The sequence below is a fragment of the Phyllostomus discolor genome, chromosome 7 (genome assembly GCF_004126475.2).
Source record: "Phyllostomus discolor isolate MPI-MPIP mPhyDis1 chromosome 7, mPhyDis1.pri.v3, whole genome shotgun sequence".
NCBI classification, from domain to species: Eukaryota; Metazoa; Chordata; class Mammalia; order Chiroptera; family Phyllostomidae; genus Phyllostomus; species Phyllostomus discolor.
In genome coordinates, this window is record NC_040909.2 from 24670359 (window position 1) to 24689154 (window position 18796).

Here is an 18796-nt window from a genome sequence, read left to right on the forward strand (position 1 = left end):
TAATTTCTTTAAGAAGTTTTATAATCATAAGCAATAGCTTAGTAATTCATGATGAACAGTTCAACCCCAAATCTTCACCCAACTCTCCAAAAGCAATTGTTTAAAATTATTTATTTTAATCCTATTATGATTATCACCAATATTTTAGGCAAAATGGTTTTACTTCCAAAGCTTGACTTGTCATTTTTAGACAACACCTAAAAACAACCTGACAGGAAAGGTGAGAACTCAGCTCACTGCTACCCACCTTCTCATCCCACACTTGATAGTTATGTTATTTAGCTCACCTATTATAGTTTTACAAGGTAAAATGAATACCAAAGACATACACTGAGAAAATTGGACAAGTGCTAAATGCACAGCTCATCAGGATTTTTCCAAGTGAACAGACCTAAGGAGTAACCCCCAGCCCCAGGTGACTAGACAGGATGTCATTATCAGCACTGCAGGGCCTCCCTCCTGTCCCCTTCACAGCCACTAGGCAGTGCCCTTCTGAGAGACCACCACAGTGATGGATTGTATTGCAATCAATAAGCTTTGCCTAGTTTTGAACTTTCTCTAAACACAATCACACAATGTGTGCTTTTTTGTGTCTGGCTGCTCTGCTCAGCATTGAGCTTGTAAGATTCATCCATGTGGTTGCAGGTACAATAGCTCATTCTCATTACTGTATAGTACTCTTTGAATAATTATTTCACATTTGCATATTAATAGACATTTGCAGTTTGTGATTTTTATAATAATGCTTCAGTGGGTATCTATGTATATGTCTTCTGATATATTTGTGCATATATTTGTATTTCTGTTGGACATACACTTAGAAGTGAAATTGTTGAATCACAGAAAACAGGTATGTTCAGCTTTGGTAGGTACTGATAAAACTTTTGTATCCGTCCGCAGTGTAGAAGTTAAGATGTTCCATATCCTTTCAAACAGGGCTGATGAATGTAAATGCTCTCTAATTTTGATCTTAGTTTTCATGTTCCTTGTGAATGTGTAGAACACCTTTTTATATGGTTACTGTCTATTTGGGTATGGCATTCTATTTTTTTCACTTCAAAAACTTTTATTGAAAGTTATGCTTTTAATATGGAAATGTGTGTGGATACAGTTATGCTGTGTGTGTCATATGTGTATTTTTTAAGGTAGGAATGTACATACCAGAGACTTACCAGTGTTCTGATCACAGTGATGGCTGGTTATGGGCACTTTTCTCCCTTTCTGCTCAACTATAACATTTTTATAGTTAATATGTACAATTTCTCCTAATTTTAAAATTGTTATTAATTTTTAAACAGTGTGTTTTCACTGTTGCCCATGAAGTTCATTGACTGCTTTGATTTAAGAATAGGGGAAATAATGGCTGGGTTCACGTTTATTTTGTAATTTCACTTCAGTTGTCTAAGCAAACATTCAATTCTTTTCCAGTGTGGACGTGTTAAAAAATACTCATTAGGGTTTTCCCCTTGAATATACTTTGTTTTATTTAAAGTATCTGAGCTCCTCTTGAAGTTTTACAAAAACCCTAGACATCATTTTATAAAACAAAACCAAAAATCTCCTTAATGAATTAATATTTTCTTGCCAACAAACACCTTCAAAGAGGTGATGAATGTTCTCTGCAATCGCAGCTTCTCTTTAGATATTTATGTAATTTCAGTTAAGAAATTTTGCAAACCCTTTTCTAGATAGCTATGAAAGCAGAATTTTATTTTTAAAGCACTTTAAAAAAGGTTTTATGCATTTTGGGGTGATCCACTCTTGTTGATTCGTAAAAGTTCTTTATATATGCTAGATAAGAGATAAGAGTCGTTTGTCAGATGTTTGCAACTATTTTCTCCTGTCCAGTGGCTTGCCTCTTCACACTCTTAATAAATGTCTTCTGGTAAACAGTAGTTAAATTTAGCAGTCTTTCTTTTATGCTTAGGGTTTTTGTTTCACATTTAAGAAACCTTTGTCAAAACCACAGTGATAAAAATATTCTCTTTTGTTACCTTTTGGAAGCTTTATTGTTTTCTTCTCCACAATTAGATCTAAATTTATCCAGAATTAATTTTAATGTACAGTTTTTAGAGTTTAATGTTGATGTGACCCAATCACCTTTATGGAGAATATCATCATTTCCCTGTTGCACTGCAGTGTCAGCTGTGTGTAAAGTGGCCATATGTGCGTGGGCCTGTTTCTGCACTGTCTTCTGTTCCATTGGCCTATGCGTCCATCCCCGAGCCAACACCATGCTTTGCTAATTACTGCAACTTTGTAATACATCTTGGTATCTATAACACAAATCCTCCAAGTGTGTTCTTCTTAATGATGGCTTTTGATTAGTTTTAGTTCTGCATTTCTACTAATTTTTAGGACAAGCTTGTCATTGTTCAAACACACACAAGTACACACAAACACATATCTCCTGGGATCTTTACTAGGATTGCACTGAATCTTTAGACTAATTTTGGTACACTGGTATCTTTATGATATTAAGTCTTGAAACCATCACCATTGTATATCCTTCCATTATTTTAAATAATCTATAAATTTTCTCACTAATGTTCTGTAGTTTTCTGTGTGGTAGCATTGCCCATTTCAAAAAGATTTATGCCTACTCTGACATTTTTATAAGCTCTTTAAATTTTAAATATTTTATTTTATAATTACTAGTCATGCCACTTACAAGTGAGCACTGATTTCGCACCAGGATAATTTGCTCAACAAACATTTAACAAATGACAAAGTGACATTACCTAATTATTTCTCTTATCTTTAGGTTTTGTGACCAGCACAGCTTTTACTTTCAGTGAATAGCAGGGAATACTTCATCCCTTAACGGTTTATGATTCAGAATCACTGATAATATTGTGGGTGGATCAACAGAGAATAAGCTCAATTATCTAACAGATTCTTCTAGTGTCAAGTTAGGTTAAGCCTTAAGCATTCACATATTTCCTAAAATTTCCATCAGGAGTAGAAGAAACATGGGCGAATATTAATTAAGTAGAGACTGTGTTTATTTGACAAATGCTTGCTATTTCACTATGCTGAAAGATGGGTCATGAAGAAGAATGACAATTATATGTCTTAAGACTGGGTATAAAACAGCCACCACAGGGTCTGGCACATTGTAGCTCTTCAGAAAATTAAAATTCCTGTTCTGTGCTCCCCAGGCTGTTACTGCTCTACATCGGCCAAGAGCTATTACAATTGCTGAGTCCCAACATGCTACTTCAGCAACTCTGCCACAAGCAATTCTTCCAGTCCCTGGCCCTTGTTCCTCATTGCTTCTGAACTGCCTAACTGACTCGGCACTTCACATTCACTGCCTGGTATTCTCAAAACTCCTTCCACATATTTCAGCCTCTCTCCTCCAAACTCGATCATAAGCTTCTTGAAGGAAGGTTGAAGATTTATGCTTTTCTGATATTACCATAGACAGCATCACTCATGGCTTAGAGCCCCACATACTCATTTCACATCTCCCATGCAAGGAAGCTGGTAGGAACCATCCCCTATTACAAGGTTCGAAACTCAAAGTGACACCTAGGATTAAAGCCACTAAGAGAACATAAATTAACAGGCTTTGGAGGATGATAGTGGGGCCAAAAATACTGACAGAACACTGGTCTACAAAGAATGCTTATTTGATTGAGGCAGACATCCACATCTTCTACTACTTCATGACAGCAATCGTAAAACTCATTAATTTTCTATTTACGTATTTAAAGACAAAGATAAATATGTGTCTGCTTTCACACCTTGCCTCTGTGACTTACTGATTGTAAAGCATTGAGAAAGTTACTTTATTTCTCCAAGCTTTAGTTTTGTCATCTGAAAAATGTGGGTAATAACATAATCAATCCTGTATCAATTAGGAAGTTCAAAAATCAGAATCATTCTAAATATATCAACAGAGGGAATCTACTGTAGAGAGTTGGTTTCCCTGATGTTGGAAGGGCAAATTAGCAAAAGGAGAGCAGAGGAAACATCGCTGTAATCACTGCGGGAAGGAGCTTCTGCCCTTGGAGCTGGGTAAACAGAGGGAAGTGGGGTTATCAGAACACAGACGCCCAGAGAGAGGGCTGTGAGGAGCCACAAGGAGCCAGGACTCTGACTTTGGATATGGGGCACTCACAACAGATGCCGGGGGTCTCTGAGATGGCCCAGTGACACTGGGAGTGTCTGGAAAGGCTGAAGGCTGGAACCATTTGGGGCTGTTTGACATGGCGCTCCCTGTTAGTGGAAGTAACTGAAATCAGCTGGCAAGAAGGAGGTTTGCAGAGCATAGAAGGCACACTTGGAGGTCAGAGACAATAGTATAATAACTTGTCTCTTTGATAAATGGGATAACAATAGTGCTGACGCCTTAGATTTGCCTTAAGAATTACTTAGAATATTGTTATTGAAGCATTTATCACAGAGAATGTAGCCTAAAAGCAATTAATACTTGTTAACTATTATTATTGTAATGGAGTTTTTCATTGTTGTTTTGATTTTTAACTGATTGATCTATCAGTCTTAACTGACTATATTAGTACTAATAAAATCTGTTAAGGTGGATCTGTTTGGGACTATAAAATGGAGTTTCAAACACATGCGTGCAATTTAGACTCCTGTCATTTACAAACACTAAGGGTACACAGCACAGAGAAAACACAAAGTACCTGCCTTTTAGAAATCAACCACCAGGTAAATGGTTTCTTCTTCATCTGCCCAGAAAATGGAATTCTTTGACATCACAGACTTTCATTGCTAATCTATGCATAAATTACAGTGTTTGTCACTGATATCTTAAATAGTGCTTTTAGACTCTCCCAGCAGAAACCAATATATCTCCTTTGTCTTTTAGGACAGAGCAACAGTTTGGCAGACCCTCGTTCCTTCTCCTGGTATAAAAGAATAATTTCCCTTACCACCAATCAGCATGGTGCAGATGGAGAAGATCTTTTCTGCATCGGTATTAGCGGAGACGTTCCCAAACCCAACGCTGGTGAGGCTGCTGAGGGTGAAGTACAGGGCTGCAATATAGGCACTTCGGATCGACGGGCCCCCCAGGGTATTGTTGCCATAATAAGGAGACTCCAGTCTCTTTCCCAACTCATGGAGCCAACCTGCAGTAGAAGAAAGAACGGGGATCTAAACACATAAGGTAAAGTCCCATCATTCGCACATAGTGCTAATTATAACAAACATTTAGGGGATGTACAAATTTGCTTAGGAGAAAGAAGTTAAAAGAAGATCAAAGGTAAGGAGTTAGATTCCATTGCTATAACAGCAAAACCATCACTTTTATGCAACTGTTAAATATAATACACACAGCACAGAAATATGCATTCAAGAGCGGATCGGTGGCCAAAGTTAAACAGGTGACTTTAATGCAAAAACTATGGGTGCAAAATGAAAAATAGCATTGCTATGCTCAGTCACTGTGCTCTATATTTCATTAGAGGTACAGTTCATTTTTCAATTGGAATTTTAAAGAACAAAGGGGTCAAGTACATATTTTTAAACCCTACATGAGGATAAATACAAATCGCCACAAGAATCCAGACTTCAGGCAGGTGAGATGGGCTTTAATTCTATTCTGTACAACCTTTTCCCACTTCATTCACTTGGGCTGATATGTAGTTGTCTTACAAGTCTTAGCTCACATTACCTTCCTAAGGAAGCCTTTTCTGCAATCTCATTCTACGATTTGAGGATAGAGAGGAAAAACTGCACAAGTAAGAGGTACATATGAGAGTACTGGATGCCCCTCCCTGCCTATGTTTTATGATACTGGTGTATATATGTGTCAAAACTTGTCAAAGTGAATGATTTAAATATGTGTGGTTTATTGCATGTCTATCATACTGTCATAAATCTGTAAAAAAGCAATATTAAAAAAGATGGGAAGTAGTAAGAATAACATTAATGATAATAGAAAGGGAACACAACACAAAGACCACTTTTAAATCCTTTATTAAAAATATTTGCCTTTTAAGATTTTATATTTTAAGGCAATATCTTCAGTTTTCCTCTCTGTGTATCTCTGTGTTACAAAACATGGTGAAAGAAGAAGGGTCAAGTCAAGGAACATGTATGTATAAAGGACCCACGGACAAAGACGAGGGGGTGCAGGAGGACTGAATGTGGAAGGTGGGGGGTGGGTAGGGCAGGGGAGAGTAATGGGGGAAAATGGGGACAACTGTAAGTGAAAAACAATAATAAAAATACAAAACAAAACATGGTGACAGTTCAGTTCAACCTACAGAGTTCATAAAACTTTTGTTAAGGGATGTTACTCAGTGACCACTACTTTCTTACAAACACTTCATTTAATGGCTGCCCAAGAAGAGATGAAAAATCATTACACTTTTTAAGTAGTAATAATGCTATCGTTATCAACAAAAGGTATAGATAGTGGAATGGTGCTAGGTAATTAAAATGCAAATTTGAAACACTGGGAATTCCTTGAGGCCAAGGAGAAATGCTTAGTAGCAAGTTCTGTGCCTTATTCATCCTGTGTCCCTAGAGAAGTGTTTCTCAGCCTTTATGTTGCCTCAGAAACTTCTAGAAGGCTTGTTGAAAAGAGCTAGCTAGCCAGGTCCTATCCTTGGAGTTTCTCAAATAGTACAGAGGGGGTATGGGGAGATGGGCTGAGAATTTGCCTTTGTAATAGGTTCCCATACGATGCTGACACTGCCAATTTAGGGGACCACACTTTGAAAACTACTGATTTAGAACAATCATTCTCACTGTTGGCTGTAGCTAGAAAAGCTTTTAAAAAATACACTGCCCGGGTGCCACCTCCATAAACTGCATCAAGATTTCTAGTGCCAAGCCCAGGTATGGGTATATATTTTTAAGTCCCCCAGTAGACTCTAGCATCAAGAAAGAATTTAGAACTGCTATTCCAGAACTCAGAAAAGCACCTGACAATAGTAGAATTTAATAAATATTATTTTTTAAAGTGAATGAATCAATGAATGGATAAATGTCTCTTGGCCTCTGTGATAGTGTCAGATAATGGGAAAGTACTGGTGCAATATAACAACACATGTGCATTTGTAAATTTGCACTAGATTTATCCACAAAGTACAATGACTATTTTTGGGTGCTAGAGAAAAATTATAAAATGTTAAGTTACACATTATAAAAGATGATGTCAGTTATACTGTCTATAAAAGTTTTATAAAGGAATAAACTCTAGATTGGAACACAGATTTAAATATGGACTCTCCATTTATAGGAAGTAGGAATGACCAACTTCACTTTTCAGCTTCACTTTTCTCATTTGTAAAACCAACTCTATTTAGCTTCTTTGCTCCCATTTGTAAAAACAGAAGCTACTATTCAACTGGTAGGGTTGCAGTGGGATTCAATGAGATGCCACATGAAGAAAAGGCCAACCACTGTTACTGCCAGAGGGTTAGTGCACGACATCGCTTTTCTCCCTCTTTCTTCTGTTACTTAAATTGGAATAGAGAAAGGAAAGAGAAAACGAGACCAGCAGTGAAGTATGATGGAAAAAGAAGGTGGTGACTAAATGTGCTCAGAAGAACTTCGGGATGGCATGTGATACAAATTAGAGTTTCTCACTAATAGAAATGAGATGGCACAAATCCAGGTGACAGTAGTTCTTAACATTTGAGTTTTACATCCATTTGTAAATCTCAAGGAAACATGGTCCTTTACTTAGAACTAAGCACATGTGGGGACATACATGTGATCTGGTACACATTTTAAGGCCTCTGTCAGTCCTTTCATAAACGTTTGTCTAAAGACCCAAGTAGGGAGCTCTGGTCCAGAATTTTAAGTGAAGGGATGGAGGAAGTGATACCATATGATTGGTAACTTAGTTACATCTTCTATGGAAAAGATTAAGATTAAAGATAACTTCTCCAAGATTAAAGAGATATCACTAAAGCAAATCAACTGTGTATATTAAAAATATTAATCGTGTATGTATACATACTGTAGGAAGAGAGTTAAGACATTATTTCTACAGTAAAATCGAGAAGCAGAGATGACATTGAAATACATCGTTATACTCAGGATGGAGATTTCTGCAGAACAGTGCTCTTATCTTACATGCATTTGACCTACGTGCTGTCAAGTGTGAATAACCATAGGATGCTGAATGGTTGAGCCACAGTTCTTTCTCGTGTGTCTTCTAAGTTGTGCTCTGAAAGGGTGTCTTATCATTTCTGCTTGACAAAGAAGTGATTAGAAGGACTTTTCCTTTTGTCCCATATTGGTCATTCCTGCTAATCGGTGGGATGTCCGAGCAGCTGAAAAATGTTATTTTGCCCAGACAGTAAATATTGCGTGACCTAATTTTTGTTTTAGTTGATGCATAGATGGGAAAAAGAAAACATTATAAAGCCACTGCTTCCTCTCAGCTGATCAGTTATAGAATCAAATCATGATTTAACAACTGGACCCATCTGTTGATCTTGAATTGAAGTATTCTGACTTAATAGAACTCCAACTTTTCTTATTTAAAAAATAAAAGCAAACAAACACAACCAGTACATTTGGTTAAACTCCTTAATTGGAACAAAAGTGAAACACTGAAGAATTTTTTTGAACCAAATCGGTTTTTATATAATTTAATTGCCTTAATAAAATAGGATAAAGTTTCATATTAGGACATAGAGATAATATTCCCATTCAACCCTTGTTCATTTACATATGTGCGAAACTGTCTCAGAAGTGATTCAGGGAGCAAAACGCAGACGAACAGCAGACCTGCTTTTGTTTGACGATTCTCTTCTGTCTAGCCAACTGTTCTATATTCAGAAACATCTTGTTTTTTAGGAAGGGCTGCTACTAAACTGTGTTATAACTGATGGAGCAGAAGCAATAATGATGATTAAAAAATCTGGTAACATGGAAAGGAGGTACCACCCACAAATCCGGGGATTGACTGTGCGGGCTAAATAAAACTTTTTCACAGACAGCTCGTCTGAAATGAGAACACATGTCCCACTGTCACAAGACACCATGTCGCTGTACTGTACAAAAGAAGCAATTTAACCAATTTGGAAACCAATCTCTTTTTATGCCCAAGAAACTCGTCCGTAAATGAAGGGATGTCCTAGAACACTGTCTGCTTCTGCTTAGTTTTTTTTCCCTAAAGTACATTTTGAAGGAAAAAGCACACCCAACATAAAGCAGAATCTAAATATACTGAACACACTGCCATCTGTAAATAACAAAAGCTATAAAATAATCCTGTCATTACGAAAATAGGTTAGATGAATAAAATAGAGTAGATTTGTGAAATAAATATCAATTTAAAAGACAGAACGACTCTTAATGATCATTCCCAAGGAAGGCCTATAATTTAGCATGATAATTCAATCCATTGCACACTTATCTTGGGCTCAGTATTTTGCTTAATTACATACTTTACATACTTTTAACACTGAACAGGAGTTTCTCATTATTTTACTCATTAGGTTTCCTACAATAATATACTTACTTTTACTGTGAATACTTGTGCACAGTTTCTACAGGTGTGACCTGCTTTATACAACAGAAATGCCCCTGAAAAGTTTAGTTTATATTAACAGTTGGTAAATGTCAGGTGTATTAGATTTAATGAGAGGAATATAAGCACGTTATTTAAGGAAAGCTCATGGTGAATCTCTTTGGTCTTAAAAGATGCTTCAGTAATATGAAAAACCATTCAGTAAAATACAAGCTTCTTAAATCAGATTTATATGTGTGTGTAAAGTTGTGTTTGTATGAATAGAAAAAATATAGGATTGGCACATGCATAATCACATCTATAATTCTAAATGGTGTTTTACTTAATTTGGTATGAATGAACCATGTTGTAACAAGGTTTAGCTGGAAGCAAGAATAGAGCCCACGTTAGGATTTTCTTGTTATTATGTTGGCATGCAGTTGACGTTTTACTGAGTTCTTCCTGTGTTCCAGACACATTGCCAGGATGATACATCTTCCACCTCATTTATGTGCACTAACCCTATGGAATAGGCACAATTATCATCTGTATTTTAACTCACTATTTCATTAATCATTACAATGATTTAGAAATTATTATCCACACTTTAAAGATGAGAAAACTAAGGTTCAGAGATATTAAATAACTTGTTCAAAGTAGCAGTGTCAGGATTGTAATCCAGATGTCAGTGCTGGGAGAGACCAAGTTCTTGACCACTATATCATAGGGCTTCACATGCTAGGTTAACAGACCAAGATCACTGGTGCTGCGGTGTAAGTGAATGCCTTTACAAGCAAGGAGCCAGTGAAGTGTTGGTTAGAGTAAGTATCTTTAGGGAACAGTAGGGTAAGGACACAGGGAAGGGGAGACAGCCAATGGAGTATGCCTAGTCAAGTTACCAGTCCAGGCAATTGGAACTTAAAGCCATTGGGAACCTCTGGGACCAGTAAAGAACACATACCCTGTGGGAGCAGGGGAATGTATGCACAAACTACCAGTCATCAATGATTGACTACTTCTCCTAGGAAGCATTAATTTCCCACCAGTGCCATTCCCACTCATTAGCAGAAGAGCCTTCCACAGCTTGGGACAATGCCTCAGGGCTAGACACAGATCTTAGGAATGGGGGTCATACAGATTGAGGGCACTTGGTGAAGTACCAACAACATTTGTGACAGCAGCCAGAACATAGGAAATGCCAAGCATTTTGCTAGGCTTTCATATAACATTATTTTCACCCAACTCCCACAGCAACTCTGGAATTTTTTATTTTGTTTTGTTTTAACTGATGGAGTCCCACAGAGAAGTTGAGAAATTCTGTCTCTTCTTTTAGGAACTGTCAGAACTGAGAGGCAACTCCATAATCCATAACTCTCTAACTTAAAGACTCATGATCTGTTATATTATACTACACTGCTTATAAAGAGGAAATCATTTTAAAAGTTCATTTTAATTGTGCTTATTGAAACCATTATTAATAAGTTTCCTTTTCCAGTGCTCACTTTTGCTTAGAGTGAGAGAATGTGTCTCCAAAGCACAAACTGCATCAGAGAAAACAGAAGAATTATTCGAATATATTCCATAATGTAGACATGGGATAACAAGTATTTAGAATGTGAATATTACTTCAACAATGATTAAGACGTTTCTAATGTAAATTCCAAGTATAGAAAATACCATAGTTAACATATGCTTCCTCTCCTTCCATCATCTTGAAGAACTACTTAATCCCCTTGGACTGCATCAAGATAAGGCATAGAAAAACACTGTGATTCTTGGGAGTCATAATGCAGGGTGGTGGCTGGCTGGAAGAAGCCGAGCAATGAGAGACAATGATTGTTGTGGGTGGGGTACAATGTGAGAACTTCTCTGGTCTCTTCAGCCTTCCTAGCAAGGCGTGAAGTGTGGACTGCTCAGTTACAGAAGTAATTGAGAGACAGTAAGATAAGTGTCAGAAGTCTGAGTGTGTGCATGTGTTTTTGTGTGTGTGTGGCAGGAGGGTGGTGGTAGTGTAGCAATCAAGACCCAAAGCATTTGGTCTTGAGGTGTTGTATTTATTGTTACACTCAAAAAGAATTGATAACCCAGAACAAAACACCACAAAAGAGCTTGAGATTTAATCTCTGTTGTCTCTTGAAATATCTGCACTTTACAGCATTAATAGATAACATATTTATCTCCATTCTTTAAAGTTCACCTAATGCCTGCCACTATAGGTTTTCTTTTTGGTTTAAACAAACATAATTTTGAGGTAATTTTAGATTAATGCAAAAGTTGCAAAGAGTACAGAGAACCCCTGCCTGTCCTTCACTCAGTTGTCCCCAATGTCTTAATCTTTGTCAAAACTGTGAAATTAACACTGGCATATCACTGCTAACTAAACTATGAACTTTCTGTGTTTTAATTTAAGAAATAGAGTAAAGGAGAAGTTCAGAGTCTTTGATTCCAAGACATACTCTCAACCTTCCACCCTGTCTCTATGTGATGGGATGTGAGCGTGGATAAGACCAGACAGGCACACAGTGGTGGTGGTACTTGATATTGCCGTGTTGATTGCATTGAGAAGGAGGCATCAGTAAGTCTGAGGTCCCAGTTTGAACAGAAATTTCATTATTTAGAGTTCCCACCAATCTCACACCTAGACTCTCCTAAAGCAAGAGGTATTTTACATTTCTGAAATGGCATAACCCACTGTTGAGGTAAAAGTCTGAAGCCAAATAATTACATAATCATGAGCTGGTAGAGATGAACCTTTCAGTAGAAGATGAGGGTCCTAATGCTTGTCTTGCCACTAACATTAAGTGGATGTAGATCCTTTATGCATCAAGTAGCCTTTTTGGTCTTCCATTTTTCAAACTCGAATGTGACTTGATTGGACTGAGTAATCTCTAGGTTCTTTTTCAGATCTAAAGTTTTCTAAGATAAGATTCTGTAATGTTCCTTCACAAATGGTTGGGGTTTTAAAAGCAAAATGTTTGTATAATAACCCAATTCTGTGAATTCATCTTTTATTTGATTTTAATTATTTCAGTGATGACCCCCTCCCCCCCCCCCAGCAAATATTGATGGGACAGGATGGAGGGTTTTCACATTTGGATGCATGTATCACTTCTGCTGTATTTCCACTGAGGAACAATTTTTCAGAGCAAGAAATATTATGTGCTATTAGTACTGTCCAGAAAAAAAAAGTAGTAATTGTGCTAAAACCAGTCCAGAGTTTGCCAGTTCTCTACAACCTGCTTAAATTTGAAGATAATATAATAGAAACTTTCTGAATATTGATTACTAATGTAGAGCATTTCACTTAAGCAATACTAATGGAAAGATTATACACTATTGCAAACTGCCAAAATAGGCCATCGTCATACATACCAAGAAACCAAAATAAAAAACAAAACAAAAATACACTAGAAAGAATGAGAAATGTGAAGCAGCTCCAAACCAGAGTTAAACAGCTACTGTGGAATTTTCTGATTAATCTTAAGAAAAGGCAGAACAAGCCATCTGTTTTCAGCCAGCGAGCGAACTTGCAATTGCCTCTCAAATCCTAGCTAAAAATAGAGAAAATTCTAACATAGATTAAACTTAGGGCTATGTTAGCAGAACATAAACTATGAACTATTGGCATCTAACCTTCCTATATAAAATGCTTACACAATTCACTGAGCTTTCAGATCTGCACCTCAACATGGGCACTTTTTCCTGAATGATTGCTCTGTTTTCTCTGATGGCTTTAATGAGTTTATGGGACATACATTCACTCAGAGTACTAGTTACAAAGGCAACTTGTCCCGGAGTAAGAAAGTTCTAACCCAACATGCTTATCACTTGTATCTACATCAAAACAAAAAAACCTGTTTCTCGAAGATAACTTGGGATAAAAATAATTATTCCTGCCAAATCATTTTATTTTATTGGTATGCTTAAGTTTATTTTCATTATCTGTACCCATTTCCTTTTTGTTCTCTTTTTTCCTCTCAAAGGTTGGAAGTTGGTACAAATCTAGGTAAGAAAAATGAATTGACAGGTCCCAGATTTACAAATCATTTCTCAGCTGCTTTAGTAGTTGCCTGGAAGTCATTTAAGTGAGGACAGGGATTTGACATCCATTAAAAAGGAAATCTCAAGTTTCTCCAGTTTGCAGAACTTCAAATTAAAGTTTCATGTACATTTCTCCAAATATGTTAAAGGAGATACATTTTCTAACATCTCAATTACAAACGTAACTCTAAAATAAATTAGACCACATAATGTGCTGGAAGGTTGTATTCAAATACACCATTAAAGAGTCCTCTGGAATTTATTTACCTTCACTTGGTATTGAAACTGCTTTAAAGGTATTTTCTTTGAATTTTTAGGAAATGCCCAAATCTCAAAATGAAACACTAATGTGGAGGTATCAGCCTTTGTTCTTCAGAAGAGCTGACTCTGACTCATATGTCTAGCAATGCATCTCAAAACATATAACTAGCCTTGTTTGGTGGCTCAGTAGGGTGTGAAATACAATAAGTAGTGGGAGTTTGCATGAACATTCCAAAATAAGTTTTTAGCCAGCAGGTGGCTGAGGGACTGGACTTGAGGGAAATACAGGGCAATGGGATTTTTCAGAAAAAGACCTACATTTTTAAAAATGAGAAGCAGGTAGAGTGCAGAGAGACAACAAACAGGAACAAGAAGCACAGGAAGAGTGCGTGTAAGAGAAACACGACAACAGAGAAATATGTCAAATCAGGTAATGCAGTAAATCTGGATAAACTCAGAAGGCAAACAATATGGCCTATGAAAGTGCTATTTAATAGTTGTGTAATGTTGGGTAAGTTACTTAAGTGCCCTAGTCTTGTTCTTCCTAAAGTGGAGATCATGACAGTAACTCGCCTCATAGGCTGTTGTGAGGGTGACACAGGTCTCATAATGTGCTTAGTGGAATGCAGAATGAAACACAGCAAGCCCTAGACAAAAAACCTATTATCATTGTTGCTGCTGTTCTGTGAAAGGCATGAAGGTTTTCTGTTTTACTGGAAATAGTGAAGATTTTTGAAATCCTTCATTATTGAAAATCTCTATGAAATATTAACCCAATGTCTCATTTCTGTTAGGAGAAAATAATGAACACTGTAGAAATAATGTACACAATCACTTCATTCTTGGAATTCAAGGACCTTATACTATTCCTACTTACAAATGCCACTTTCCATTATGAGGCACTGAAGACATGAAAAGGATAGGGCATAAGCTCAGAATATTTTCTGTCATCAATTTGCTTTGCTATTCCTTGACTCATTATGGTAAAAATGTGTTGTAATATTCTTATTTGTGCATTGGTGGTTAGAGACCATGCGTTGATGCACCCAATGTGCTGATTACTTTATATATTATGTAATTTAATCTTATATATATAATTTAATTTCTTACAATGCTAAGAGCTAAATATTATAATCTTAAATGTTGATATTAAAATATTAGTACTTAGGTTAAAGTAAAACAGAACAAAGAGAGACATCTATTAAGGAAAATACCAGTTTTTAAACCTGAGTTTGTCTGAGTTTAAGTCTTTCCATGTTTTAATATGCCATGCTACCTCCTCATCCTTCTTGTCAGTCAAGGTTTTGGTATTAATGCACCCCTTATTGGCTTCATCTTTTTCAGAGAAATGGCTGCTCAGTGGATTTCTCTGTAATCACTCTTTCCTGCCACCTGCAAATAGAAATTTCCCATATTGTTTTCTGCTCATAGTCACCATCTAGGACACTTTGTCTGCAGACCTGGTGTTATGTTTATTTTGAGCATGAAAACTTTTGTAATGTTCTTCGCCACCACCTATCATCTCCACTAGAAGCCCTAGCTATTATTGCAAAGGTATTTGGTGGGAATTGATGTGTTAATGGCCTGCGCATGCAAAAAGTTGGGTAATGTAAGAGGTTTCCGGAACCACAGACTGAACTCTCAGAAAGTTCTCAACACATTTCCCAAGAATAGAGCTCTTTGGTGACCCTCTTGTAGACTTTGCAAAAGACATTATATAGGTAAGGCCTATGGTGTGGAGAAATACACAGCTGTTGTTTTTCTTATAAGAACCCATTTTTCTATATAATTTCTTGGACCTTAAAAATATTGACATACTAAGCACTTTGAATCGTGCTTTAACCATTCTATTCATTGACATTCGACTTTTAATTTCACCTGCAGACACCAATTCTCTGTTGACAAATCTATTCTTTAGCAACCTTAATGGCCTTTTAATGGATTTGAACCAATGGAAAGAAGGCAAAAATGGTTTAGTCTGCAGTCAGGCACACAAAAGCTGGTTTAACTCACGTTGCAGTCACAGTATACAGTTTATTTCCACATTTGCTTAAGTCTTGGCCTAGCAGTTTGGGGAAAATGTGTTTATGCTTTTATCAGATGATGTCCTCTGAAAACACTTCAGTCCAATTTCTGGGAAATGTGTTTAAAATCCATGGGGCAGCTTTGGTAGGTGTTATTCAGAGAGAAAGCTGGTCAACTTTGGACACAAAGCAGAGGAATCAAGAGGCACCCAGTAATGGGAACAGGGAAGTCCATGAACACCAGAACACCTTGGGGGAAAATGGATGAAACAGGAGTAGCATGACCAGGCAGTAGTAGGGCCTCTCAGGAAGGAACTAAGCACCCAGGCCCTTGTGAGCCCAGGTTCTTGCAGGAACAAATTATTTACCTGTTGACACAGGCCTGGGTCTCTCTCTAAGTCTGGTGGTAAGCTCCATCTGCCCTCCCTGTTTCCTCTCCCCTCATATTCCATTTCTACTCTCTTCCTCTGTAAAACAACAGCATTTTCAATAATTATAAATACAGTTGTTAACATGTTAGCTCCAACTCCACTCATTCTATGAGGTTGACTTTTTCAGGGTCAGTTGAGACCATTTCCTGGTTCTTGGTTTCCCATTAATGTACATTTTGCACATTATCAAAGTCTATTTTTGATGTTTTGTCTCAGAATTGCACACAGCTACCTTTTTTTTTTAGCAATTGCCCCTTCACAACAAGACTTGGTTCCTGAATGCTCAGTTCTCACATCCAGTTTCCACCCAAATGTACAATCAGATAATTCCCTTTGCTTTACCTTCTGCTGCTCCTGAAAAAAAGTTTTTCTTCAGCCAAGAGACTAAAATATCATCTGCATTGCTTCTACCTTCCTAGTATACTATATGGCCCCTAATTAGTTAATTAACTCATTTATTCACTTAGCCAACATTTAGTAACCATGCATAATGTTTGAGATGCTGTGTGGGATATTAAATGAGGGGTTTGGGTCTTCACTGTATTGTAGTCTACAGGGGTAACACATATAAGCATACGGTTTACCAAACTAGGTGGTCCTTGAAGGAACAGCCAGAAAGGGTTAAGGGCAGACAGAAGTATTCGAATTGCACTGTAGAGAATGAGTAGAATTTGGACTAAAAGAGGTGGTAGAGAAGTGCACTTGAGGAAGCTGAAAGCACAGGAATAAAGAAACTAGGCCAATGTATAATGCATATACTGAGAAAAGAAGTTCATACAGTTTGGCTGAAGTGAAGGGTGTGGGACAGGAAGTCATATATAAAGTATGTGTAACCTACAAGTTTTCCAACTCAATATATTTTTTTCTTTTCCTCAAAGGTATTAAGAACTACCACAATAAAAGTCGGGTTTAAGCTGCTACATCAAAGACTGATATTTGATACAATAGCTAACTTCCTAGTGAGAACCTTTGAATAAATTAACAAGAAACATAGTCAAATCATTTTCCTCCGGTGGTGGTGGTGGTGGTGGTGGTGTGTGTGTGTGTGTGTGTGTGTGTGTGTGTATACAACAGGAAAATCATAAATAAAGAGTGGATTTAATATCATTCTTCCTAGTCAAGGGAGTCCTTTCAACTTTATTGTGAGAATATTCAATGTACACTTTAAAATTTTTGAAATAAGTTTTAAAGAAATACTAAGGCAAAAAATACTAAGGCTTGAGAAACCTCCTGGTGTTCTTCTTAGGGCTATTCAGCCAGACTATAATACCCAATAGATGTAGAAGCATGAAAGGTACTTCTCAATCCTCAGAGAGGTTCATGCCGATGATTTTAGGTTGCTGGCATTCAACTTTTATGCTGGTATCCAGATAATTTCTAATCATTATAGATCATCATCATTTTGGTGCAACACAAATATTTTTAAGACCCTTTCAGGATATTGCAAACTTCTCTCACCTTCAGTGACTTTATTTAGAGTATATTTTTAGCCATTGGCACTTGCCAGTGTCCATGTACTCAGTTTTCCATTTCCATGGCTTACACTGATCCATTCCTTAGCCCTCAGCTCCTTTCCCTATCCCCACACTGAAGGCCTTACTGCACTTTAATATCATCTGATTACCTGCCTGCAGCTCCCTCTGGACAGGCTGCTTCATGAGAGTAGGGATTGTGGTGTCTTTATACACTTGATTCCCAAGCCTAGCTAAGGGTGTGACAACTAATACACAATACATATTTGCTAGGTGATGAAGCACATCTTTCTAAGTCATAAAGACCACAGAATAGATACTCTCTCCTTGTATAAGACAGGCTTTCGGTTTGCAGAATGTCTTGAACTGCAGCCCCATCACTACTTAACAAATTGACTTTAGGTAAGCTAGTCTTTTAAATTCCAACTTCTGGAATTAAAAATACCTTTGTTTGTTGAGAGGATTGAAAAAAATAATTGTGTAAACCATCTGTCCTGGTGCCCAAAGTAAATGCTGGCTCCTTTTCACTTTTTCTGTAATCTTCTACCACTTTTCACAAATAACTGTATTATACAAAAATAAATTAGCTTTCCAAATTAGAAGATGAGTCAACAATTAATTTTCATCATACATCGTGTATACAACTAAAAATGGACATATCTCAGTGGGGAATTTTGGGTGTTAGAATACACTGACCCAAACACAGAGACAGAGGGTGAAATATATTGAGTATCTAAAGCAGGGATGTCAAATTCATTTTCACCTGGGGCCACATCAGCCTCACTGTTGCCTTCAAAGGGCCAAAATAATTTTAGGACTGTATAAATGTACCCACTCCTTAACTGTTAAGGAGTTGAAATTATATTCAGCCCTTTGAGGGCAACCGTGAGGCTGATGTGGCCCCCAGTGAAAATGAGTTTGACGCCCCTGATCTAAAGGTATCACTATCACTTAGCAAAATCACATGTCTCTGGAGTGATTATGGAGGTGTCTCAAAGTTCGAAGAAGGACATTTTGATCCACTGTTGGGGTTTCAATGCCATTTGACCCTGCCTCCTTCTAGGCATCGTCATTTGTTTAATCCCACGTTGTCTGCTTTTTGTTCGAAGAAATAAAGAC

At 37.2% G+C, this 18796-nt stretch overlaps 1 protein-coding gene across 1 annotated transcript in view; it reads right to left on the reverse strand.

Moving 5' to 3' along the window:
- Positions 1-18796, reverse strand: part of KCNH8 (potassium voltage-gated channel subfamily H member 8) — a 279545-nt gene that overhangs the window by 59149 nt on the left and 201600 nt on the right. The window contains 1 exon segment of the mRNA XM_028518251.2: positions 4905-5102. Within this exon segment, the coding sequence (XP_028374052.1) occupies positions 4905-5102 (198 nt within the window).